At 44.2% G+C, this 19,597-nt stretch overlaps 1 protein-coding gene across 1 annotated transcript; it reads right to left on the bottom strand.

Moving 5' to 3' along the window:
• Window positions 1–1,366: 1,366 nt before the first annotated feature.
• LOC119890365 (low choriolytic enzyme-like) lies at window positions 1,367–5,719 on the bottom strand. The gene is made up of 10 exons (XM_038701617.1): window positions 5,701–5,719; window positions 5,464–5,545; window positions 4,934–4,937; window positions 4,752–4,823; window positions 4,507–4,662; window positions 3,367–3,487; window positions 2,370–2,548; window positions 1,854–1,935; window positions 1,625–1,749; window positions 1,367–1,496 (listed from the first exon to the last, which is right to left on the bottom strand). Coding segments are annotated over exons 2-10 (813 nt in total). The 5' UTR covers window positions 5,536–5,545; window positions 5,701–5,719; the 3' UTR covers window positions 1,367–1,494.
• Between the last annotated feature and the right edge of the window lie 13,878 nt (window positions 5,720–19,597).

The raw sequence follows: 19,597 nt of genomic DNA, 5'->3' as shown, positions 1-19,597 counted from the left end.
GTGCTGCAGGCGTTTCATCCCCCACCTCATATGACGGCGGAGGAACGGAGACTTCATCTGCTATGCCCTGTCAGAGCATTGAGTATTTTCTCTCTGAGGTCCTCCCGGTGGAGCAAAGCAGGCCAGTTGCTGGTGTGTTTGGGTCCCCCAAGGCTGGTCTCCCCGCTTCTAAACACACTATCAGGGCCCACTCTACTAGAGGCATGGCGGCCTCTAGGGCCCTTCTCTCAGGGGTTTCTCTTCGGGATGTGTGTGAGGCAGCTGGCTGGGCAACTCCGCACACGTTCATCCAGTTTTACAGTATGGACCTTCCTTCTGCGCCCAGCACCCGAGCGCTCTCCTCTTGGTCGTGCCTACAGGTTACTGGACGCTGGGGCAGGTGGAGGCTTTCGGTGTGGCATAATGGGTATCTCGTTCCCATAGTGTCGTCACCAACGCAGTTCGAGTTCCCTCGAAGGGGAACGTTTTGGGTTACGTATGTAACCCTTGTTCCCTGAGAAGGGGAACGAGACACTGCGTCGGTCCGCCACGCCTCGCCCCGCCTGTAGCGCCTTGCTTCATAGCAAAGAGCTGGTTTGTCCTGTGTGCCGGCGTGCTTTATACACATCCAATTACGCCGTCCCAGGCTATCGTTCGAGCAACGCCAATAGGATTGGAGTAGTTTCATTCATAATTCAGCCCTTCCACGCCTAGAGGCGTTCCCATAGTGCTGTCACCGACGCAGTGTCTCGTTCCCCTTCTCGGGGAACAAGGGTTACATACGTAACCAGAGACGTTCATTCCTGCTCCACAGTAGCTGAGATGTCACGTGACAAATGTACAACTCAAACCTAGAGAGCAACAGTTGAGAGTCGTGAACTAATTGGTTTCCTGTGCTGACGGAGCCCATGCAGCTGCCGGGTGACAAGTGAACGTAAGAGTCCAAGACTCGCACCAAGACCAAGGGTGCGTGAAAATAAACAAATTACTCCCTCAGACTACTCGTTCCTCCTGAGTCATATACAAGATTAGGTCCAATGAACAAAACGTTCTTTGAACGACACAACACTATACCAAACCTGGCTCTCCATGAGGAGAACCTGACCCTCATAGACTCCGGCACCAATGCTAGTCTTCTGAACATGACTTTGGGAGATAGGCCAGGAGCCCATCCATACCACAGCACTGTGATGAAAAATAACACATTGTAGAACCAGTGACTGCAGAAGTACCGCTTTATCTAAAGTTCTTCTAAGTTCCCCTCATTATTCATAAGGTAACATCATTCAAAAAAGTAAACAGGCGCTTGTTTTGAATAAAGAAATGACTGAATGAATATGCTTTTGAAAAAACATTCAAGGATGTAACGAGACATTAACACGAGTGCTGTGTTTCAGTCAAAGTAATTTTATTGTATGATCATTGACTGCTGCACTGATGAGTTCAGGTCTGCAGCTTCTGTTGTTCAGTGAGTCTTCCCTCTGATCTGTCTGCCAGCACATCTGGACAGGCTTTCTCTGTAACAGTGAACAGCACAGAGGTGGATTAGGTAAAAACTGAGTGTAATAGCAGAGTGTTGAATACTTACTATTGAGGATGCATGTGTGTGATCATATATTCATAATGTGCTCATGTGGACACTCACAGCACTTGTAGAGTGTGTTGAGCCTGGCGATGTCATTGCGGCTCATTTCCTTAGCGTTGCCAAAGGACACGTTGGGATTAGGGATAGGGACCATGGTGGGCTGGTTGTTCTTGGAGAAGGCAGTCCTGCAACAAGACACAGAGCAGTTAGACTGAACCACAGCACTCCTGCAAACACAGACATGTATGACTACACACAGCAGAGCTGAAGTGAAGGCAGCTGTTGTCACCTGTGGTACTGCATGACAGAGTTGTAATCATAGGGAGTGCCCTGGTTGAGGGTTGCAATCTTCCTGAAGTTGTGCTCCATTCCTAAAGAAACAGAAATGAATTTAACATGTGGTGTTAACATTTGATTTTATATTTCAGAAAACTGCAGTCACACATTGAGCTTCTGTTTATATAGGATCAGTGTTTAATCCAAAATTGTGATGGCTGTGATGTGCATGTGTACTAACCACTAACCTTACCCCTGTGCAGATAATGTAGAAAGATTTTTAAAAATGAAATCTACATACATTTTTACATTTAAAGAAAGCTGTGACAAAATGTAATGTGGGATTTTGCAGAATTGTCCCGATATCATTTGTGTTGCTATAGGTATGTGTTATGAGTGTATTTGTTCTCATGAAATAAATATTAGGCCAGTATAGCCTTTAAGGGAAAACAACTCTATTTGATCGTTCTGGTCTGCAGTATACTTCCTTCTCTAATATTCCATTCTGAATAATAAAAAGCTCCATTACCAGAAACAACATTCTGCAGCAGGACTTTGATGTGCTTGTCCCTGTCAGAGCGGGTCTGTTCATGGTTGAATCCCAGAGCGTGGAGCAGCTCATGCTGGACGGTGCCATGGTAAAGGCATCCTTGACGGGCCAGAGACACCACCTGCTTACCACCACGACGGCCAACGAAGGAGTAGCAGCTGGACAGGATCAGAGAGGAGTTGAAGAAAATGGAAGTCTGAGAAAAGCTTTCAACTCAAACTGGTTATATTTTAACATCGGTTTCCAACAAGATTTTGTGAGAATATGGTGGGTGGACCCTCTAGGGGGGTCTGGGGGCATGCCTCCACATAAGACAAAATTGTGCATTTTAAAGTTAAGTGCAATAATTTGGTGCTCTTTAAAAGCAAAATAAAGAGGCTAGATCTATGATGAACTTTGCACTCTTGTTAACAATTTTGTGCATGACGTCACAGAACGCAGTTACGCTCACTGAGTGGCAGAAAGACAAGCAGCAGTGTTGGCTTGTATCAGCTAAAACACAAACAACACATCTAAAATGGGAAAGAGCTGGACCACTGGTTCTTTGGTAAGCAGTAAGGATCACTTTCGAGTCCGACTGCCTTTAATTTGAGCAAATAATCACTTGTTTTACTCCTTGCTAAATGCAGCCATGGTAACAGATGTTTTGCCACTCAGTCCAGCATGTTCCGGAAGGGGAAGTGACATCAACGCATACCCTCTATAGTCGCTAACCCTGCCTGTTACTTATGGTAAATGCACTCGAAATTTAGCGGCTAGCTTGACCACGATCTTACGAGTGACAGTGGAAAAACTCGCCGCTGTTCAAACCCTTTGTTAACGTTACTGTAACTGTAATTACCTCAAAAGAAAAGTAGTGGTCTCGAGTTGGATGCCAAAGTGTGTGAGTGCACGAGTTTACAGCAGCGAGGAGCAGTGGCACAAAACACAAAGTTAGAAGTCTTTAATGTTAATATATTTTGCTTTTTTATCTTACCCATTCTGGGACTCAATGCTCAGCCAGTCACTGTCGCTGCTTCTGCTGGGCCTGAAGCGGATGCAGGAGAAGGAGGAGAAAGACTCCAGTCCTCGGGTGATGATGGCCTTCTCACGGTCAGCTGGCAGGATGACACCGCACGACATTGAGCTTTTTACCATATCACAGCAAGAAAAACAGTAGCATATTGGCCCCGATATAGGACTTTCCTGGAAATTACATTTTATCATATCACATTCCAGAGAATTATGTACTCACAACAGTAAATATTCTTTCAAATGGAGAGTAAGAACTATTATATATAAGGTTTATTAACTTCAGCTAATATTAGCAAGCATTAACCAACATCAGCTAGTGGTCATACCAGACCAAGTAAAGTTGTAGCAGAAAAATCCCTGAGGGTGTTGATTTGAGCCACAGTGAGTTTTATTTCTTATTAATAGAGTTTTTATTTTGTACAAGGATAATTCTTCTTTCAAAAGTTTCAAAAAAATGTTTCTCTTTACGCTGCCAAAAATGATTGCTGTCACAGAATGTCATGAACAGGAGCTAAAAAGAGTGTGAGTATGTGACAGATAAACTGCGTGAAATGTGTGTTCTGCTTTAATAAAAGTATTTCATGTTTCACTTAACAAGAACAAAAACTTGGATGAAGGGTGAAGGCCTCTTCTCCCTGGACTAAGAGTATCTCGATAAAATTTTCCTAACAGGACTAGTCTCAGTGTTTTGTATGTTAATGCTTTTTTCAAATACAGCTGTTGCCAAAGAGAAAAGGTATTCTAGTCAGGGCGGTCTTATATTGTGTTTATGTGTAGGCAATGTAAATTGGTGAGACATCCTATTGTGTTGCATTTGACCTTTTCCTGACTGTTGTTTTAGTTGTGCATCTGTAAATCTGTTTTTTTATTTTTTATTTCTTGTCATTCATGTCATGTCTCCAGACAACTTGACTGCTGCTAATAATAAGTTTACTATTAACAGTAAGCATCCCCCTGTCTATTTGATTCTGGTATATGAACAGTCAAATCTCTGCTCAGTCTCACTCTCTCTTTTGTCTTTTGTCAAAGTTGCTGCTACAACACTCTGCATCAAACATGCAAACCTACTGTATAAAGGCAGAGCATATTTGTCGACACTTACAGAAGTGATTGGTGATGTAATAAGGAACGTAGACTTTCCCATCAGTCCACTTGCCCCACTTGCAGCCTTGGCTGGTGCAGGGGTCTGCGTTTTTCTCGGCCGAGCTGTCAATGGCGATGTCTCCTTCAATCAGGTTGGGATCATCAGCAGAACGGACTGAAACACATCACACAGACACTGCCAATAATAGAAGAAGAAAATGAGTTGAAACACATCAGGCCGTCATTAGGAACATGGTGACTCACTCAGATTACTGTTGGCTCTCTCCAGAAGTTCAGAGACAGAAAGCTCCCCTGAGTCCTCCTCTGCAATGTCCTCTACTTAGTGACATCAACAACAACACAATTTAACTTTGTATAAAAAGGCACCAGTCACAATACTGTGCACGCCAATACAATGGGTCTGATCAATACAATAGATTACACACCTGCCTGCAGGTTCAGAGTGGCATTAGGGGAGAAAAAACAAAGATTAGAAATAGATAGAACACCATGACTTGAGATTACAGCTAAATGTTGACAGCATTTTCAGCCAAATATTCAAATACTGTCGTAAAGTGGACTCTTTGCAATAAAACAAATCTAGTTACAAATCTGGTTAAGAGATACACTTTCAGCATCATACAACTTAATGTTTGCAGATAAAGTCAACCTTATCACCCAAATGGTCAAATCATCCTCTATGAGAAATGATCATATAGTCCTTAAAACTGTGTCAAAATAGTGAAAATGGTGCTGAAAAAACTCAACTGTGAACTTTGAATAAATATTCAAATAAATCTCCTAACAGAATATTTGAGGATGTGGAGAAGATGACAGGCTTCATATGAGAGAAGTCATTCTCAGTTTGTGACTGTGACAGTCGAGGTAAAATATGCATGTTTTGCATGATGCAACACGACAAATGACCAGATATCACACTATGCTATCATTGTTGACTGTTATGCTATGATCCTACCTCATTGTCGGCCCAACAACAGGCAGACAGTAGCAGCAGAGCCAGAGCTGAGAACCTGAACATGCGAGCCATCCTAGCAGACCTGCAGGACACAGACAAGAATCAGCTACAGCTTCCACTCAGAGGAAAAATACAGTGCTGGAACCGAAAAACAAACAAACAAGAAAAAAGAGACAGCTAAATCTTCACACAGTGAAAGAAAGTACACACTTCTGCAGACATTGCAGCTGAACTTACCTTGGATCATATGTGTGGACTTGTGCAGCTGAGGTTTCACTCCAGGCTTTTATATATGTTCAACTGTGTCAGTAAGCCCAAATATGGATTATCTGGGTACTGAGAAATCTAAAGAGTCAGCTAAACTCACAGGCTTATCAGTCACATATGGTTGAGACAGAAACACTTCCATATCACTCTAGATGGGAAAAACTACACCTGTTGCATTTACCATCATACTGTACAAAATGCAAAAATAATGGAACAATATTACTGTGATGTCTGATTTGTTCTTATAATTTTCTCTATTTCTATGGATTGTGTTCATTTAACACAGGGTTGCTAAAAAGTGTGATATAGGCCTACAATGGCGTATTAGTACAACGGCTTGAAAAACAACAGGGCCATTGTAGGTAAAAAAAATTTTTTTTTATAAAATTTCGGAGCCAGTCAGGGGTCTATGATGGCATATTAGTATCCTGTTCAGTTCAAATGTGGACACAGGAACACAAAGGATAGGGCCCAGAAGCACACTGAGACAGAACTGATTCAGTTTGCTTGGCAGGTCAAAGATCAGGAAAAGTACCTGGTAAGCAGTCCAACACCAGGAAACAAATTCAGAAGGGCCCAGGCAAATAATTTAAAGCAATCAGGGAAAAGGTGAAAAAAATAAACACAAAAAATGACAGAAACGAAGTGGAAACAAACAAGGGGAACACACAGAATTAAATACACATGTCAGGGGACTATATGTGGGCTACCACAAAGCCGATTGCATCACATCATGTCCACCGTTTTAGCTTACCGTTTTACCCCCAATTTCTTACGCTGTTTGCCTTTGAACAGAAGGAAGTAGTAGTAGAAGGAAGCAGTTCATACATGATGGCTGTTGTTATTAAAAGGGACCTATTATACAGCATTTCCAGCCATATATTGTTGTTCTGTAACTCCTCTTTGGCTGCTTTGCATGATTCAAAGTTCAAAAAAACAATTATTATTATTTTTTTTAATAGTGGCACTTCATGCAGGCCCTCATTTCTGCCTCTGTCTGAAACAAGCTGTATATGATCGTCTTTTTAAGAGACTGGTAGCAAAACAGGCCCAGAGCATAATACTACCACCACCAGTTAGGAGGGTTACTTTAAAAATGTAATCAAGTACAATTACAAATTACTTGTTTAAAATGTTATCAGTAACGTAATCCAAGTACCATAAAAGAAAAGTAATGTAATTTGATTACTTTAAGTTACTTTTGAATTACTTCAATGCCAAATAGGCAAATGAAGACAAGAGAGTATGAAAGATGTGTTGTCTGCTCAGTGTATTTTTAGAGAAACACAGACGCTAACAAAACATAAACAAAACATAACCCTAACCAAATCCCAAAATACATGTTTAAATCTTTTTATATGATATGTTTTGCACTATGTCACCACAATGGCAGTATCTGGCCCATCAATGACAAAAAACCTTTTGTAGGTGTTCTGGATGACATTTAAGAGTTTGTCATTTGGAAAACCAATTTAAAATGTTGATGACTCATTCTGCACTTGTTGTATTAATTTGGCGTCCAATGCAAAGATTATAATATAAAGATTATAATGCCGCTGAAGGACAGTGTTTCTGGGACCGGGTCCCATTGTAAATTTTGGATCTCAGCTCTGTGATTCAGTAAATCACTCTGTGTGTGTCCTGCTGGAAAGATAGCCTTACTTGTTGCTGAAGTTAGTTAACAGCCAGCTGCTGTTATGGCGGGGTGCAGCGCCTGATGACTGTGAACCGGAATGGCACCAGGGGAGCGGGCAATTCGCTCTGCAGCCGCCCAGTAAACACGCCATGAAAAGGACTGAACACAGCCTCAAAGACCAACAGGGAATCCAGTACTGAGATAATTTACACAGAGCTTCTTAATGGATATAGTTAGCTTTACTTTTTGCTAAACCAATAACTGTAGACTAGCCTATCCGCCTGTAACGTTATCTGTGGCTAGTTAGCTTGGCCTGTGTTGCTAGCGGTTCTATTAGCTTACTCAGGACTTTGTCGGTCTGGGAGGCTTTGCTTGGTCCCTGTCCAGCTGCCGTGTCCACTCACTGAGAGGTGGGACTAGTCCGTACAGAGTCTGAATGACAGGGTGGGTGGGCGGAATGTTAACACACATTCGGCATTACTGGCAATTGTAAGCGCCAATCAAGGTCTGCGACACGCCCCTCCCCAGCTTTGTTTTTTTTTACAGAAACACTCATATTCCATCTACTGTTTATAAAAAAGGATCCGATTTTTCAAAACGTGCCTGTAATCTGATTAAGTCATTTTTTTCCCTGTACTGTAAGGGAATACAGTTACTTTTTTTGGTCCTCATTACGTAATGACGTTACATGTAATCCGTTACTCCCCAACCCTGATGGTAGGTATAGTGTTCTTGGGGTTAAAGGTACAAGGTTGATTGTCATTATTCAGCACAAGGCTGCATAACAAAATGAAATCCTTAATGCTACACACATATAACTAAGTGTAGGTCTGTATTAGAGGAGGTGCTCGGGACAGTGCATCAGGTACTACATTACAGCACCCTTTTTTTTAATGGACCTGGAAGGTAAATGCCTGTAGCTGCAAAGTCCACCTGGTGAGCCGGGATGACGTTTTGGGACAGTTGAATGCCAAAGCCAGTGTTCTGTGTATATGTCAAACGCTTCTCCTTGTAGGTAATGATGCCACTTTTCCACTGCCCACACAACAGCCAAGCACTCCTTTTCTGAGGTGGAATATCTCAGTTCAGCACCATGGATAGCTCTTGAAGCAAATGCTATGGCTCTCTCTTCGCCCTCGATTGTCTGCATCAGGACCTCCCCCAGCCCCACATCACTGGAGTCCCAATGAACTTGAAAGCCTGAGTGTGGCTCCGGCTGAGCCAGCACCGGTGAAGACAGTAGCAGCTCTTTAAGGTGTTCAAAGGCAGCCTGACATTGCGCATTCCACTCCCAATTGACCCCTTTTTCTTGAGGTTATTGAGGAGACTCTCAGATCTGTTGGTGCTGGGTAAGCAGTAATTGCTTTCACCTTTGCAGTTTCCGCCTCCACGCCTTTTCCTGAGACCACATGTCCTAGGAAGGTGAGTTGAGTTTGCAGATTGTGGCATTTCGCAACATTGACAGTTAGTTGGGCCTGATGTAATTTTTTAAACACAATAATGTCATCTATGTACACAAAACAGGTTCTGCCCTTCAACTCACCCAGAACACTTTCCATCAACCGCTAGAAATCACCCGCGCACATGAAATCTAAGCCCAGCAGCAAAGGCATGCAAAGTTGATCATCACTAAGTACATGTATGCTGACGGTGACATGGGCATCGCGAAGGGAGAGGAGCAAGGTGGTTGTCCCTATAGCCTTACTTTCTTGACCATTTTCCATGATAAACGTTGGTATTTCACTCGCACTCAGTGTCTCACCTGCCTCCTGTACGTTGTTCCACAGGGTTTTACTCATTAGGGAGTACGTGCACCCTGAATCAAGGAAAGCATCTCCACTGGAGCCTCAGATGGCTATTGGCACTACCAGGAGAGTTGGAATACCGAGGACGCTGGCCGCATCCGCACATTGTCTCCCGGCCTTGACCATGCTCAGGCCTTTTGCTGGGTCTTTTGGACAAGCGGTCTGAAGAGTGGGATTGCTGTACACGATTCCAATAATCCTTGGAGTTACTCCAATCCTTCTCAATAAGCGACCCCATGTTGACCACCTGGTCCACAGTAGACACGATGCAACGCAGCCCACTGGCCAACCTTGGATTACATGCACTGAGGATGTGTCGCACAATCTCGTCATCGGCCATGTCTGGTCTCCACTTCAGGCAGAGTGCTCGATTATCGTAAGCAAAATCCCGAAGGCACTGGGTGGGTGACTGCACATTTGAGCGGAGCTGCTCCTCAATATCTGACTGGTAGTCTGTGGGCAGGAAAGCCTCAAGGAGCCCAGTTAGTTATCTTGCTGCGGGAAGCTAACTACCAGCTCTATGCAGGACCTTTTAGAACGGCATTGAGTGTGCCTATGAGCTCAATGCCACTCAGTGGCCTGAGGGCAAGAACGTTTTCAAACTGCTCAATGAAATCAGTGACATCAGTAGAACCCCTCGACTCTCCAAACTGGGGAAACTCCATTCTAATAGGGGGTTTGCCCATAGCTGCCGCGGATAGTGGAAGGGTAACACCCTATTCAGACATATGCCGGTTAGCAGATGTGAACACTGCAGGTGTGGAGAAACTAGCTGGCCTCCAAGAGGAACGACTTTTGTTGCGAGTCTTTTCCAGTTCTTCACGCCACTGCTTATTTCTTCACTTTAGGCAGGCCACCACAACCTGGTCAAATCTCTGCAGCCTAGTGTCAATATACTCTTTAGCCTCCTTAGCTATTGTCTCAGTAGCTGCTCTGAGACCTTCCTCATGATTGAGTGCGATGTCAATTGTGTCTTTAAGCCAGTTTTCCAAAGTCTCCACCTTTAACTGATGTTGCTGTATCTGTTCCACCATTGATACTGCCTCAGCATCCTCATCCTCCTCCTGCGGTGGTTGTTCTTCTTCAGGTGGATCAAGATACAATGAGTCCAACACAGAGGTTAGTTCTGTTTTGCTGCTTTGGTTGCGTCTAGTGGTGATGTGACGGTATGGGTCAGCTTCCTCAGGAAGGCTGGCATTTGGTTCCCAGTCTATGAGAGAGGAGACATTCTCTTGCTGCGTGTCACTTACCACTGTGGTCCCCTGCTGGCTGGTTGCAGCCATTATGGGTATGAACAGCTAAGCAAACAAGGGAGTATGTATGTAATGTAGCCTAGGATGTGTTCTCCTATAAAGGCAACGTATTAATGTGCATGAGTGAATGTACAATGTACGGTTGACCATATATGTATTGACTGTGTATCCTTAGTAAGCTACTATTTTTTTTTGACACTGCATACACCATTTCATTCAACAGAAAAAAGTAGTATCCTCAAAACCCTTGTGAGTTTCCTTATTATTATTATTCTTACTTTCCTTTTTTCTTTCAACAGTGAGTACAAAAGATTATCGTAGTGAAAACTCAGGCTGTGTTCAACTATTTAACAGTATTTTACAGTAGGACAAGCAGGTGTGTTTTAACAACAATAACAAAATTAATTAATCCAGATCCCCGTACGGGCCACCACTCTGTAACAATTCGCCTTACACTAAAACAGCAAGGGAAAAGTACATACGCAAAATATAAGGTAACGGGCTGATCTGATACCTGCTGAGGAGATCAGCCAATCAGCAGCCTGCTTACTGTCGTTAAACCACCCCCACATAAACCAGATAAGCAATTAACCTGCACCTGTACACACTTAAAAAATTTTTAGATTACCGGAAAAAGTCCATTTGGTGAGTTTCACAGCGTGTATTTAGAGATATACCAGGTTATACCAACAACTCACATATATTAGTCGCTGTTTTCCCAGCTTCGTCTGTTTAGCCAATGGGATGATGCAGTAGTCCAGAAAAGTCCAAGCAGCGTTTCTTTGTTGCCAGCCTTTGTTTGTCCGGCCGACCCCTGCTCCCCGTGTTCTGTTGGCGGACGGACCGGCTTCAGCCCCGCCGGTGGTCCGGCCGATCCCTGCACCCCGTGTTCTGTTGGCGGACGGACTGGCTTCAGCCCCGCCGGTGGTCCGGCCGACCCCTGTTCCTCGCACCAAGGCCCTCAGCCCAGCAGCCTCATCCCTGACTCCCCCCGCTGCTGTCACGCTGCCAGCCCCTAGCCCGGCTCCCCGGCCTCTGGAGAGGTCGCCACCCCCGGCTCCCTGCCCGGCTCCCCGGCCTCTGGAGAGGTCGCCACGTCCGGCTCCCCGGCCGCCACACCCGGCTCCCCGGCCACCACGCCCGGCTCCCCGGCCTCTGGAGGGGTCGCCACGCCTGGCTCCATGCCCGGCACCCCGGCCTTTGGAGAGGTCGTCTCGCCCCCTAGCCCGTCCCTCGGGCCGCCCGCCCGAACTCTCTGGCTTGTCTTGCCTTGCCCCCCGGCCTCTGGAGAGGTCGTCTCGTCCCTTAGCCCAGCCCTCGGGCCACCCGCCGGACCCTCCTGGCTTCCCTGGTCCGCCCTCGGGCTGCCCGCCGGACCCTCCGGGCTCCCCTGCTCTGTCCTCGGCCTGCCCCCCTGAACTTCCTGGCTCCCCCTATCCGCCCTCGGGCGGCACAGCTCTGTCCTTGGGCTGCCCGCCGGACCAACCTGGCTCCCCTGCTCTGTCCTCGGCCTGCCCCCCTGAACTTCCTGGCTCCCCCTGTCCACCCTAGGGCGGCACAGCTCTGTCCTCGGGCGGCCCGGGACCAACCTGGCTCCCCTGCTCTGTCCTCAGTCAGCCCCCCTGAACTCCATGGCTCCCCTGCTCCGCCCTCGGGACGTCCGCCCGAACCCCCTGGCCTCCCAGGTCCTCCCTCGGGTCGTCCGCTCGAACCCCCTGGCCTCCCAGCTCCACCCTCGGGACGTCTGCCCGAACCCCCTGGCCTCCCAGGTCCTCCCTCGGGATGTCCGCTCGAACCCCTTGGTCCCTCTGCTCCGCCCTCGGGACGTCCGCCTGTACTCCTTGGTCCCCCAGCTCTTCCCTCAGGCTCAGCACAGGGTGCCAGTGGCGAATTTGCCAATCTTGGTGTTCTCTGGCACCCTCATGGAGTCTGTTTCTGACCGTTTGAGCAGACACATGCACATTTGTGGCCTGCTGGAAGTCATTTTGCAGGGCTCTGGCAGTGCTCCTCCTGCTCCTCCTTGCACAAAGGCGGAGGTAGCGGTCCTGCTGCTGGGTTGTTGCCCTCCTACGGCCTCCTCCACGTCTCCTGATGTACTGGCCTGTCTCCTGGTAGCGCCTCCATGCTCTGGACACTACGCTGACAGACACAGCAAACCTTCTTGCCACAGCTGGCATTGATGTGCCATCCTGGATGAGCTGCACTACCTGAGCCACTTGTGTGGGTTGTAGACTCCGTCTCATGCTACCACTAGAGTGAAAGCACCGCCAGCATTCAAAAGTGACCAAAACGTCAGCCAGGAAGCACAGGAACTGAGAAGTGGTCTGTGGTCACCACCTGCAGAACCACTCCTTTACTGGGGGTGTCTTGCTAATTGCCTATAATTTCCACCTGTTGTCTATTCCAGCATGTGAAATTGATTGTCAATCAGTGTTGCTTCCTAAGTGGACAGTTTGATTTCACAGGAGTGTGACTGACTTGGAGTTACATTGTGTTGTTTAAGTGTTCCCTTTATTTTTAATAACTACAACAAATGTTAAGCCAATGCTACCTAATATGAACTAATGGTTAATCAATCAAATAATTATAACAACAAAAGTAGAACTAGCAAAACAGCTCCAAAATGGAAAACTCTGCCACCTCACGATATGGGAAAACATTGTGCAGTCCAATTTTCCATTCCCCTACTTAAACAGCTTAAAAGCAGTTGAAAGTCCTTTTGTCAGCCAGCCAGAGACCCCCAGCAGGAACTCCCCAGAAACTGGTAACTCAAAAAGAAATGTATTAATTTGACAAAATATAACTTGAGTTAAACAAAAATAATGCAAAATTGACAAAGTGAACTAAATGTGTGCACCCAAATAGAGAACGAATGTCAAATAACTAATAAAACAGTTTTTAAAACTAAAATCTGTGTCCAGTATTTATTTTGTAACCTATGTAATATACTCAAAACAAATGAAAGAGTTGTTGCTTCCATGTGTCACAATATGCCATAAAAAGAATTACTGATCCCCTTCAACATCTGCATATTCTACTTTTAATAAAGTATAGATTTAATAACACAAGCACATCTGAAAAATATTTCTAAACCAATACAATTGCGACTTTACCCTCAGGAATTCTATCCACAATGGCCCTAATGTGATGTATGCTCTGTTACATTAATTCAGCTGACGACAGCTGTTAAACCATGTTTATTTTTTCCATTTATGTTACATCCTGGCTGTCTAAGGGTAAGGAGCGTACATGAGTATGACACTTGACTCACACACAGTTGTGTACAAAATAAAAGCGACACCTTGGCAGTGTAATGAAATGAATCCCCTGTCGTTTTTTCCACCTCATATACTTCACATTGCTATAAGGTTGTGTAGCAAACTTATTTACTGTTAATGAAATTATAATATTCAGAAATATTATTATTCATAAGCACTCGTTCAAGGGGCACCAACTGAAATTTGGCGCTATATAAATAAAATTGAATTGAAATTCCGTTCACTTAAGGCCTGAAGGATGCCTTAGGTATGGTTTGAATAATTAATTCAATTCAATTCAATTCAATTTTATTTATATAGCGCCAAATCACAGTTATCTCAGCGCTTTTCATAAAAGAGCAGGTCTAGACCATACTCTATGATGCTATTTACAGAAGCCCAACAGTTCCCACCAAGAGCAGCACTAGGAGACAGAGGCAAGGAAACCATGAGCAGAACCATGGCTCAGGGTGGGCGGCCATCTGCCTCGACCGGTTGGGGTGAAGGAGAGAGAGGGAGAGAGAGAGCGAGAGAGAGAGGGGAGAGGGCAGGAGAGGAACAGAGAGAAAAAGAGAGGGATGGAAGGATAGAGAGAGGGGAGGGAGGCAGCCTACACAATATACACACAGAGGTACAGACAGTAAAGGTAATGTTGCTATAGACTGAATGAAAAATGGTACAGATATTTATAGTAGTGTTAATGGTAACAGTCGTAATGTTAATGATTATAATAACAATAATAACAATAGGACTAGTAACAATAGTTGTAGCAGAGGGTGTCGAGAAGGAACATGGGGGCAGCAGGTGACCCGCAACCACAGATCCAGACTCCACAGCTCCAGAGCCAGAAAACCTGCAGGAAGTGATAGGAGGAGAGAGGAGAAGGGACGAGAAAGCACAAGACTACCAGAAAGGGGAGAAGTTGTGTTAGTAACATGCAATAATGGGATGAGGTTGGATACAGAGGGAGAGAAAGTAGAGGAGAGAGGAGCTCAGTGCATCATGGGAAATCCCCCGGCAGTCTAGGCCTATAGCAGCATAACTAAGGGATGGTTCAGGACTCACCTGAGCCAGCCCGAACTATAAGCTTTATCAAAGAGGAAAGTCTTAAGCCTACTCTTAAATGTGGAGATGGTGTCTGCCTCCTGAACCCAAACTGGAACCTGGTTCCACAGGAGAGGAGCTTGATAGCTGAACGCTCTGGCTCCTAGTCTACTTTTGGAGACTCTAGGAACCACAAGTAACCCTGCATTCTGGGAGCGCAGTGCTCTGGTGGGGTAGTAAGGTACTATGAGCTCTTTAAGATAAGATGGTGCCTGACCATTAAGAGCTTTGAAGGTAAGAAGAATGATTTTAAATTCTATTCTGGATTTTACTGGAAGCCAATGCAAAGAAGCTAAGACAGGAGAAATATGATCTCTTTTCCTGGTTCCTGTCAGAACACGTGCTGCAGCATTCTGGATCAGCTGAAGAGTCTTAATGGACTTTTTCGAGCAGCCTGATAATAAGGAATTGCAGCTTACTTCCAGCCTAGAAGTAACAAATGCATGGACTAGTTTTTCTGCATCCTTTTTAGACAGGATGTTCCTGATTTTCGCAATATTACGTAGGTGAAAAAAGGCGGTCCTTGAAATTTGCTTAATGTGAGACTTAACTAGGGGCTGTGGCTCAGAAGGTAGAGCGGGTTGGTCGTTAATCGGAAGGTCGGCGGTTCAATCCCTGGCTCCCCCTGGTTGCGTGTCGAAGTGTCCTTGGGCAAGATACTGAACCCCGATTTGCCCCTAGCGGCTGTTCCGCCAGTGTATGAATGTGTGTGAATGTTAGTTTACGTTTGAGTACTTAGGCTCAGTGTATGACTGGTGAATGCAGATGTACTGTAAAAGCACTTTGAGTGGTCGAAAAGACTAGAAAGGCGCTATACAGAGCATTTACTTAAACGACATGTCCTGATCAAAGATAACTCCACGATTCCTCACAGTGGTGCTGGAAACTATATCTTTAGATAATGCGTCACGGAGGTGCTTAGGCCCCACAACAATAACTTCAGTTTTATCTGAGTTTAACATTAGAAAATTACAGGTCATCCAGGTTTTAACATCCTGAAGACACATTTGAAGTTTAGCTAACTGATGAGTTTCATCTGGTTTGATCGATAGATATAACTGAGTATCATCTGCATAACAATGAAAGCTTATGGAATATTTCCTGATAATATTGCCTAAAGGAAGCATATATAAAGTGAAGAGGATTGGTCCGAGGACAGATCCTTGAGGAACACCATGACTAACTTTGGCATGCAGGGAGGACTCATTGTTAACATGTACAAACTGAAATCGATCTGATAAATAGGACTTAAACCAGCTTAGAGCGGTTCCTTTAATCCCTTAATTCAATGAAATGTTCCAGTCTCTGCAATAGGATCTGATGGTCAGTGGTATCAAATGCAGCACTAAGATCTAATAAAACCAGTACAGAGACAAGTCCTTTGTCTGATGCAATAAGGAGGTCGTTAGTAATTTTCACCAGTGCTGTCTCTGTGCTATGATGAGCTCTAAATCCTGACTGAAAATCCTCAAATAAACTATTGCTCTGTAGAAAGTCACACAGCTGTTTAGCAACTGCTTTCTCCAGAACCTTAGAGAGAAATGGAAGGTTAGATATAGGTCTATAGTTGGCTAAAACATCCGGATCAAGTTTGGGCTTTTTCAGAAGAGGTTTAATTACAGCTACTTTAAAGTACTGTGGTACATAGCCTGTTGATAAAGATAGATTGATCATATCCAGTATAGAGGTGCTGACTAAGGGTAAAACATCTTTAAGCAACCTAGTCGGGATGGGGTCTAAGAGGCAGGTTGATGGTTTAGATGAAGAAATTATTGAAGTTAGTTGGTAAATATTGAGGGAAGCAAAACAGTCTAAACATATATCTGGTTCTACAGCTGTTTCTAAGGTTCCTGAGTTAAGAGATAAGTTGGTGCCTGCAGCACTATCAACAAGATGATCGATTTGGGAGGGACTGAAATTAGCATAGGAGTCCTCCGTTACTTTGTGACTTGATAATGAATTTAGAGCTGATGGAATCGCATCCTTAAATTTAGCTACAGCACTATCAGACAGACATCTTGTATAGAAATTTTTTAACTCAAAAGTTATCAAACAGTGGTCGGACAAAGGGGGATTCTGTGGGAACACTATTAAATGTTCAATTTCAATACCATATACCAAAACAAGGTCGAGGGTGTGGTTAAAACAGTGAGTCGGTTCATGAACACTCTGAGAGAAGCCAATGGAATCTAACAGAGAGATAAACGCAGTACTAAAGCTGTCATTCTCAACATCCACATGAATATTAAAATCCCCTACAATAATAACTTTGTCCGTTTTAAGGACTAAAGTTGACAAAAACAGATAAGATTTCAGAGTACGGGCCAGGTGCTCGGTACACTATAACAAAAATAATTGGTTGCAGTGATTTCCAACTTGGGTGTGAAAGACCAAGAACAAGGCTTTCAAATGAGTTATAATTTAGTTTAGGTTTAGAGCTGATTAGTAGGCTAGAGTCGAAGATAGCTGCAACTCCACCTCCTTGGCCTGTGCCTCGAGGAATGTGAGTATTAATATGACTGGGAGGGGTGGATTCATTTAGGCTAACATATTCTCCATCACCCAGCCAGGTTTCAGTAAGACAAAATAAATCAATATCATAATCTGATATTAGTTCATTTACTAGTACACCTTTAGAAGAGAAAGATCTGATGTTTAAGAGTCCACATTTAACTCTCCTATTCGTTTGCACTATTGCTCTTGTGGTTTTAATCTTTATGAGGTTTTTATGCACAGCTCCTCTTCTGTTTACCTTTTAAATAATTTCAATGGTCGGGGGGCAGACACCGTCACTATAGGATTTTCACTAAGTAACTCCTGAAATGGAGGAGCAGAGAAGTGTGTTAGACTGCGACTCTGCGTAGGGTTTTGGGTGGGTAACTGCTGAATTAGAAGGGCAGAGAAGTGTGTTAGACTGCGACTCTGCGTAGGGTTTTGGGTGGGTAACTGCTGAAATAGAAGGGCAGAGAAGTGTGTTAGACTGCGACTCTGCCTCCTGGTCTCAACTCTGGGTTGTCATGGATTTGGTCCACTAATAAACAGATTTCTAGAAATGAGAGCTGCTCCTTCCCAAGTGGGATGGATGCCGTCTCTCCGGATCAGACTAGGTCTTCACCAGAAAGTCTGCCAATGATCTACAAAGCCCACATCGTTTGCTGGACACCACCTCGACAACCAGCGGCGGAATGACGACATGCGGCTATACATGTCATCACTGGTCAGATTTGGCAGGGGTCCAGAGAAAACTACGGTGTCCGACATTGTTGTTGCACACCGACTCAACATTAATCTTAGTGACCTCCGATTGGCGTAACCGGGAGTCATTACCGCCGACGTGAATAACAATCTTATTGTATTTACGTTTATCCTTAGCCAGCAGTTTCAAATAAGACTCAATGTCGCCCGCTCTGGCCCCAGGGATGCACTTAACTATGGCCGCTGGCTTCGCTAACTTCACGTTTCTCAAAATGGAGCTGCCAATGATCAGAGTTGGTTTCTCAGTGGGTGTGTTGCTGAGTGGGGAAAATCTGAAACGTGAACAGGTTGATGGTGCCCCGTGGACTTTGAATGCTTACGACTATTCCTCCTACGGCCAGTCTGACACACCGAGCAGGAGAAAGTAGGAGACAGAGAGGGAGAAGGAGAAGCCATCGCTAGCTGCTAAGCTAAAGTCGCTAACGGCTAAGCTAAAGTACTGTAGCGTCAGCTACCAAAACTTTAGAACAACTATAAGATTGAACAGCAGTCACCAAAAGATGGAAAGAACTGTGAGTGCTTAGGCAAAATTACTGTAAAGAATAAGTGTTTAGCGGACAGTTGGCTGCTGTAATCTAACAAATGTAACTGTTATTTAGCGAGAGCAGCACAACACGGTACCAACACACAAGCACCGGAAACGGAAATGAGTCGACACGCTTACCGCAATACGTCAGCAGTACGTCAGCCACACATAATAATAATAATTATTACACAATTATTCACTAGTGATCAGTTAGTTAATAATTGCCAATCATTTTAAATCAGTTTAATCAGTTGACCTGGATTTAAACAGTACACACACAGTTACTGTGATTAAGGTGAAATGTATTAACTAACTAAAGTGAATACACAGTGAGGTTAAATATAGATTAGATTAATATATATAAAATAGATTCTGGATTCTTCCTTTTTGGTGTAAAATTATTAAACCAACACTGGCTGGTTCACTACAATTGAATAAACTCATCTTTTTCACAAATGTAATATTTATTAAAGGTATTGTATGAGATTGTATAAAATTTTTCACAGTGTATTTGTTACTTTGTCCTTCCTATATCTTTGCAGAATAAAAAAGGAGGTGTGTGTGTGAGTAGATTTACTGTATGTGCTGAGTGCAAGACTAGAAAACAGGCTTATCTACTACTGCATGTGCTGCGTTTGATCACCTGTGTATGTTCATCAAGCAGCGTCACTGGGCTTTGTTCATGAAGGCCAACATGAGGATGACAGAAAATATGAATATTCCTGACCACCTGCTTGGGTTTACACCAAGTTTGGCCTCTAGATGAATGTTTACTCTGTATTTCCATAAAAAAGAACTGCAAGTTCACTTAAATCTGTCCAGGTAAAAAAGAAAGGAGCAAACACAAACAGGCTGATTTGAAAAATGTGTAATTATGTCATTGGACACTTTGCTCAAATTGCTTAATTTCCTTTTGACTTGAGGGAATATGTTAAAACATATTGACTGAATATGCATACATGTGCACACAAACTGTTACATTCTCCCTCCCTGCTGGTCATGATGTACAATTTTAGGTGGTGGTGACTATT

Source organism: Micropterus salmoides, unplaced genomic scaffold, assembly GCF_014851395.1.
Source record: "Micropterus salmoides isolate LMB-PRFRI ecotype aquatic unplaced genomic scaffold, ASM1485139v1 Ms_hic_scaffold_6, whole genome shotgun sequence".
In the NCBI taxonomy this organism is placed as follows: domain Eukaryota; kingdom Metazoa; phylum Chordata; class Actinopteri; order Centrarchiformes; family Centrarchidae; genus Micropterus; species Micropterus salmoides.
The sequence above is the reverse complement of the archived record's forward strand: the minus strand, read 5'-3'. Positions and strand labels throughout refer to the sequence as shown.

Excerpts from the sequence above, each read along its gene's own strand:
- LOC119890365 (XM_038701617.1), bottom strand. The coding sequence starts at position 5,535 with ATGGCTCGCATGTTCAGGTTCTCAGCTCTGGCTCTGCTGCTACTGTCT. Across the intron at positions 3,488-4,506 it reads TTACATCACCAATCACTTCT|CTGACCGTGAGAAGGCCATC; the intron begins GTAAGTGTCGAC and ends TCATCCTGCCAG. Across the intron at positions 1,936-2,369 it reads GCTGCAGAATGTTGTTTCTG|GAATGGAGCACAACTTCAGG; the intron begins GTAATGGAGCTT and ends CTGTTTCTTTAG.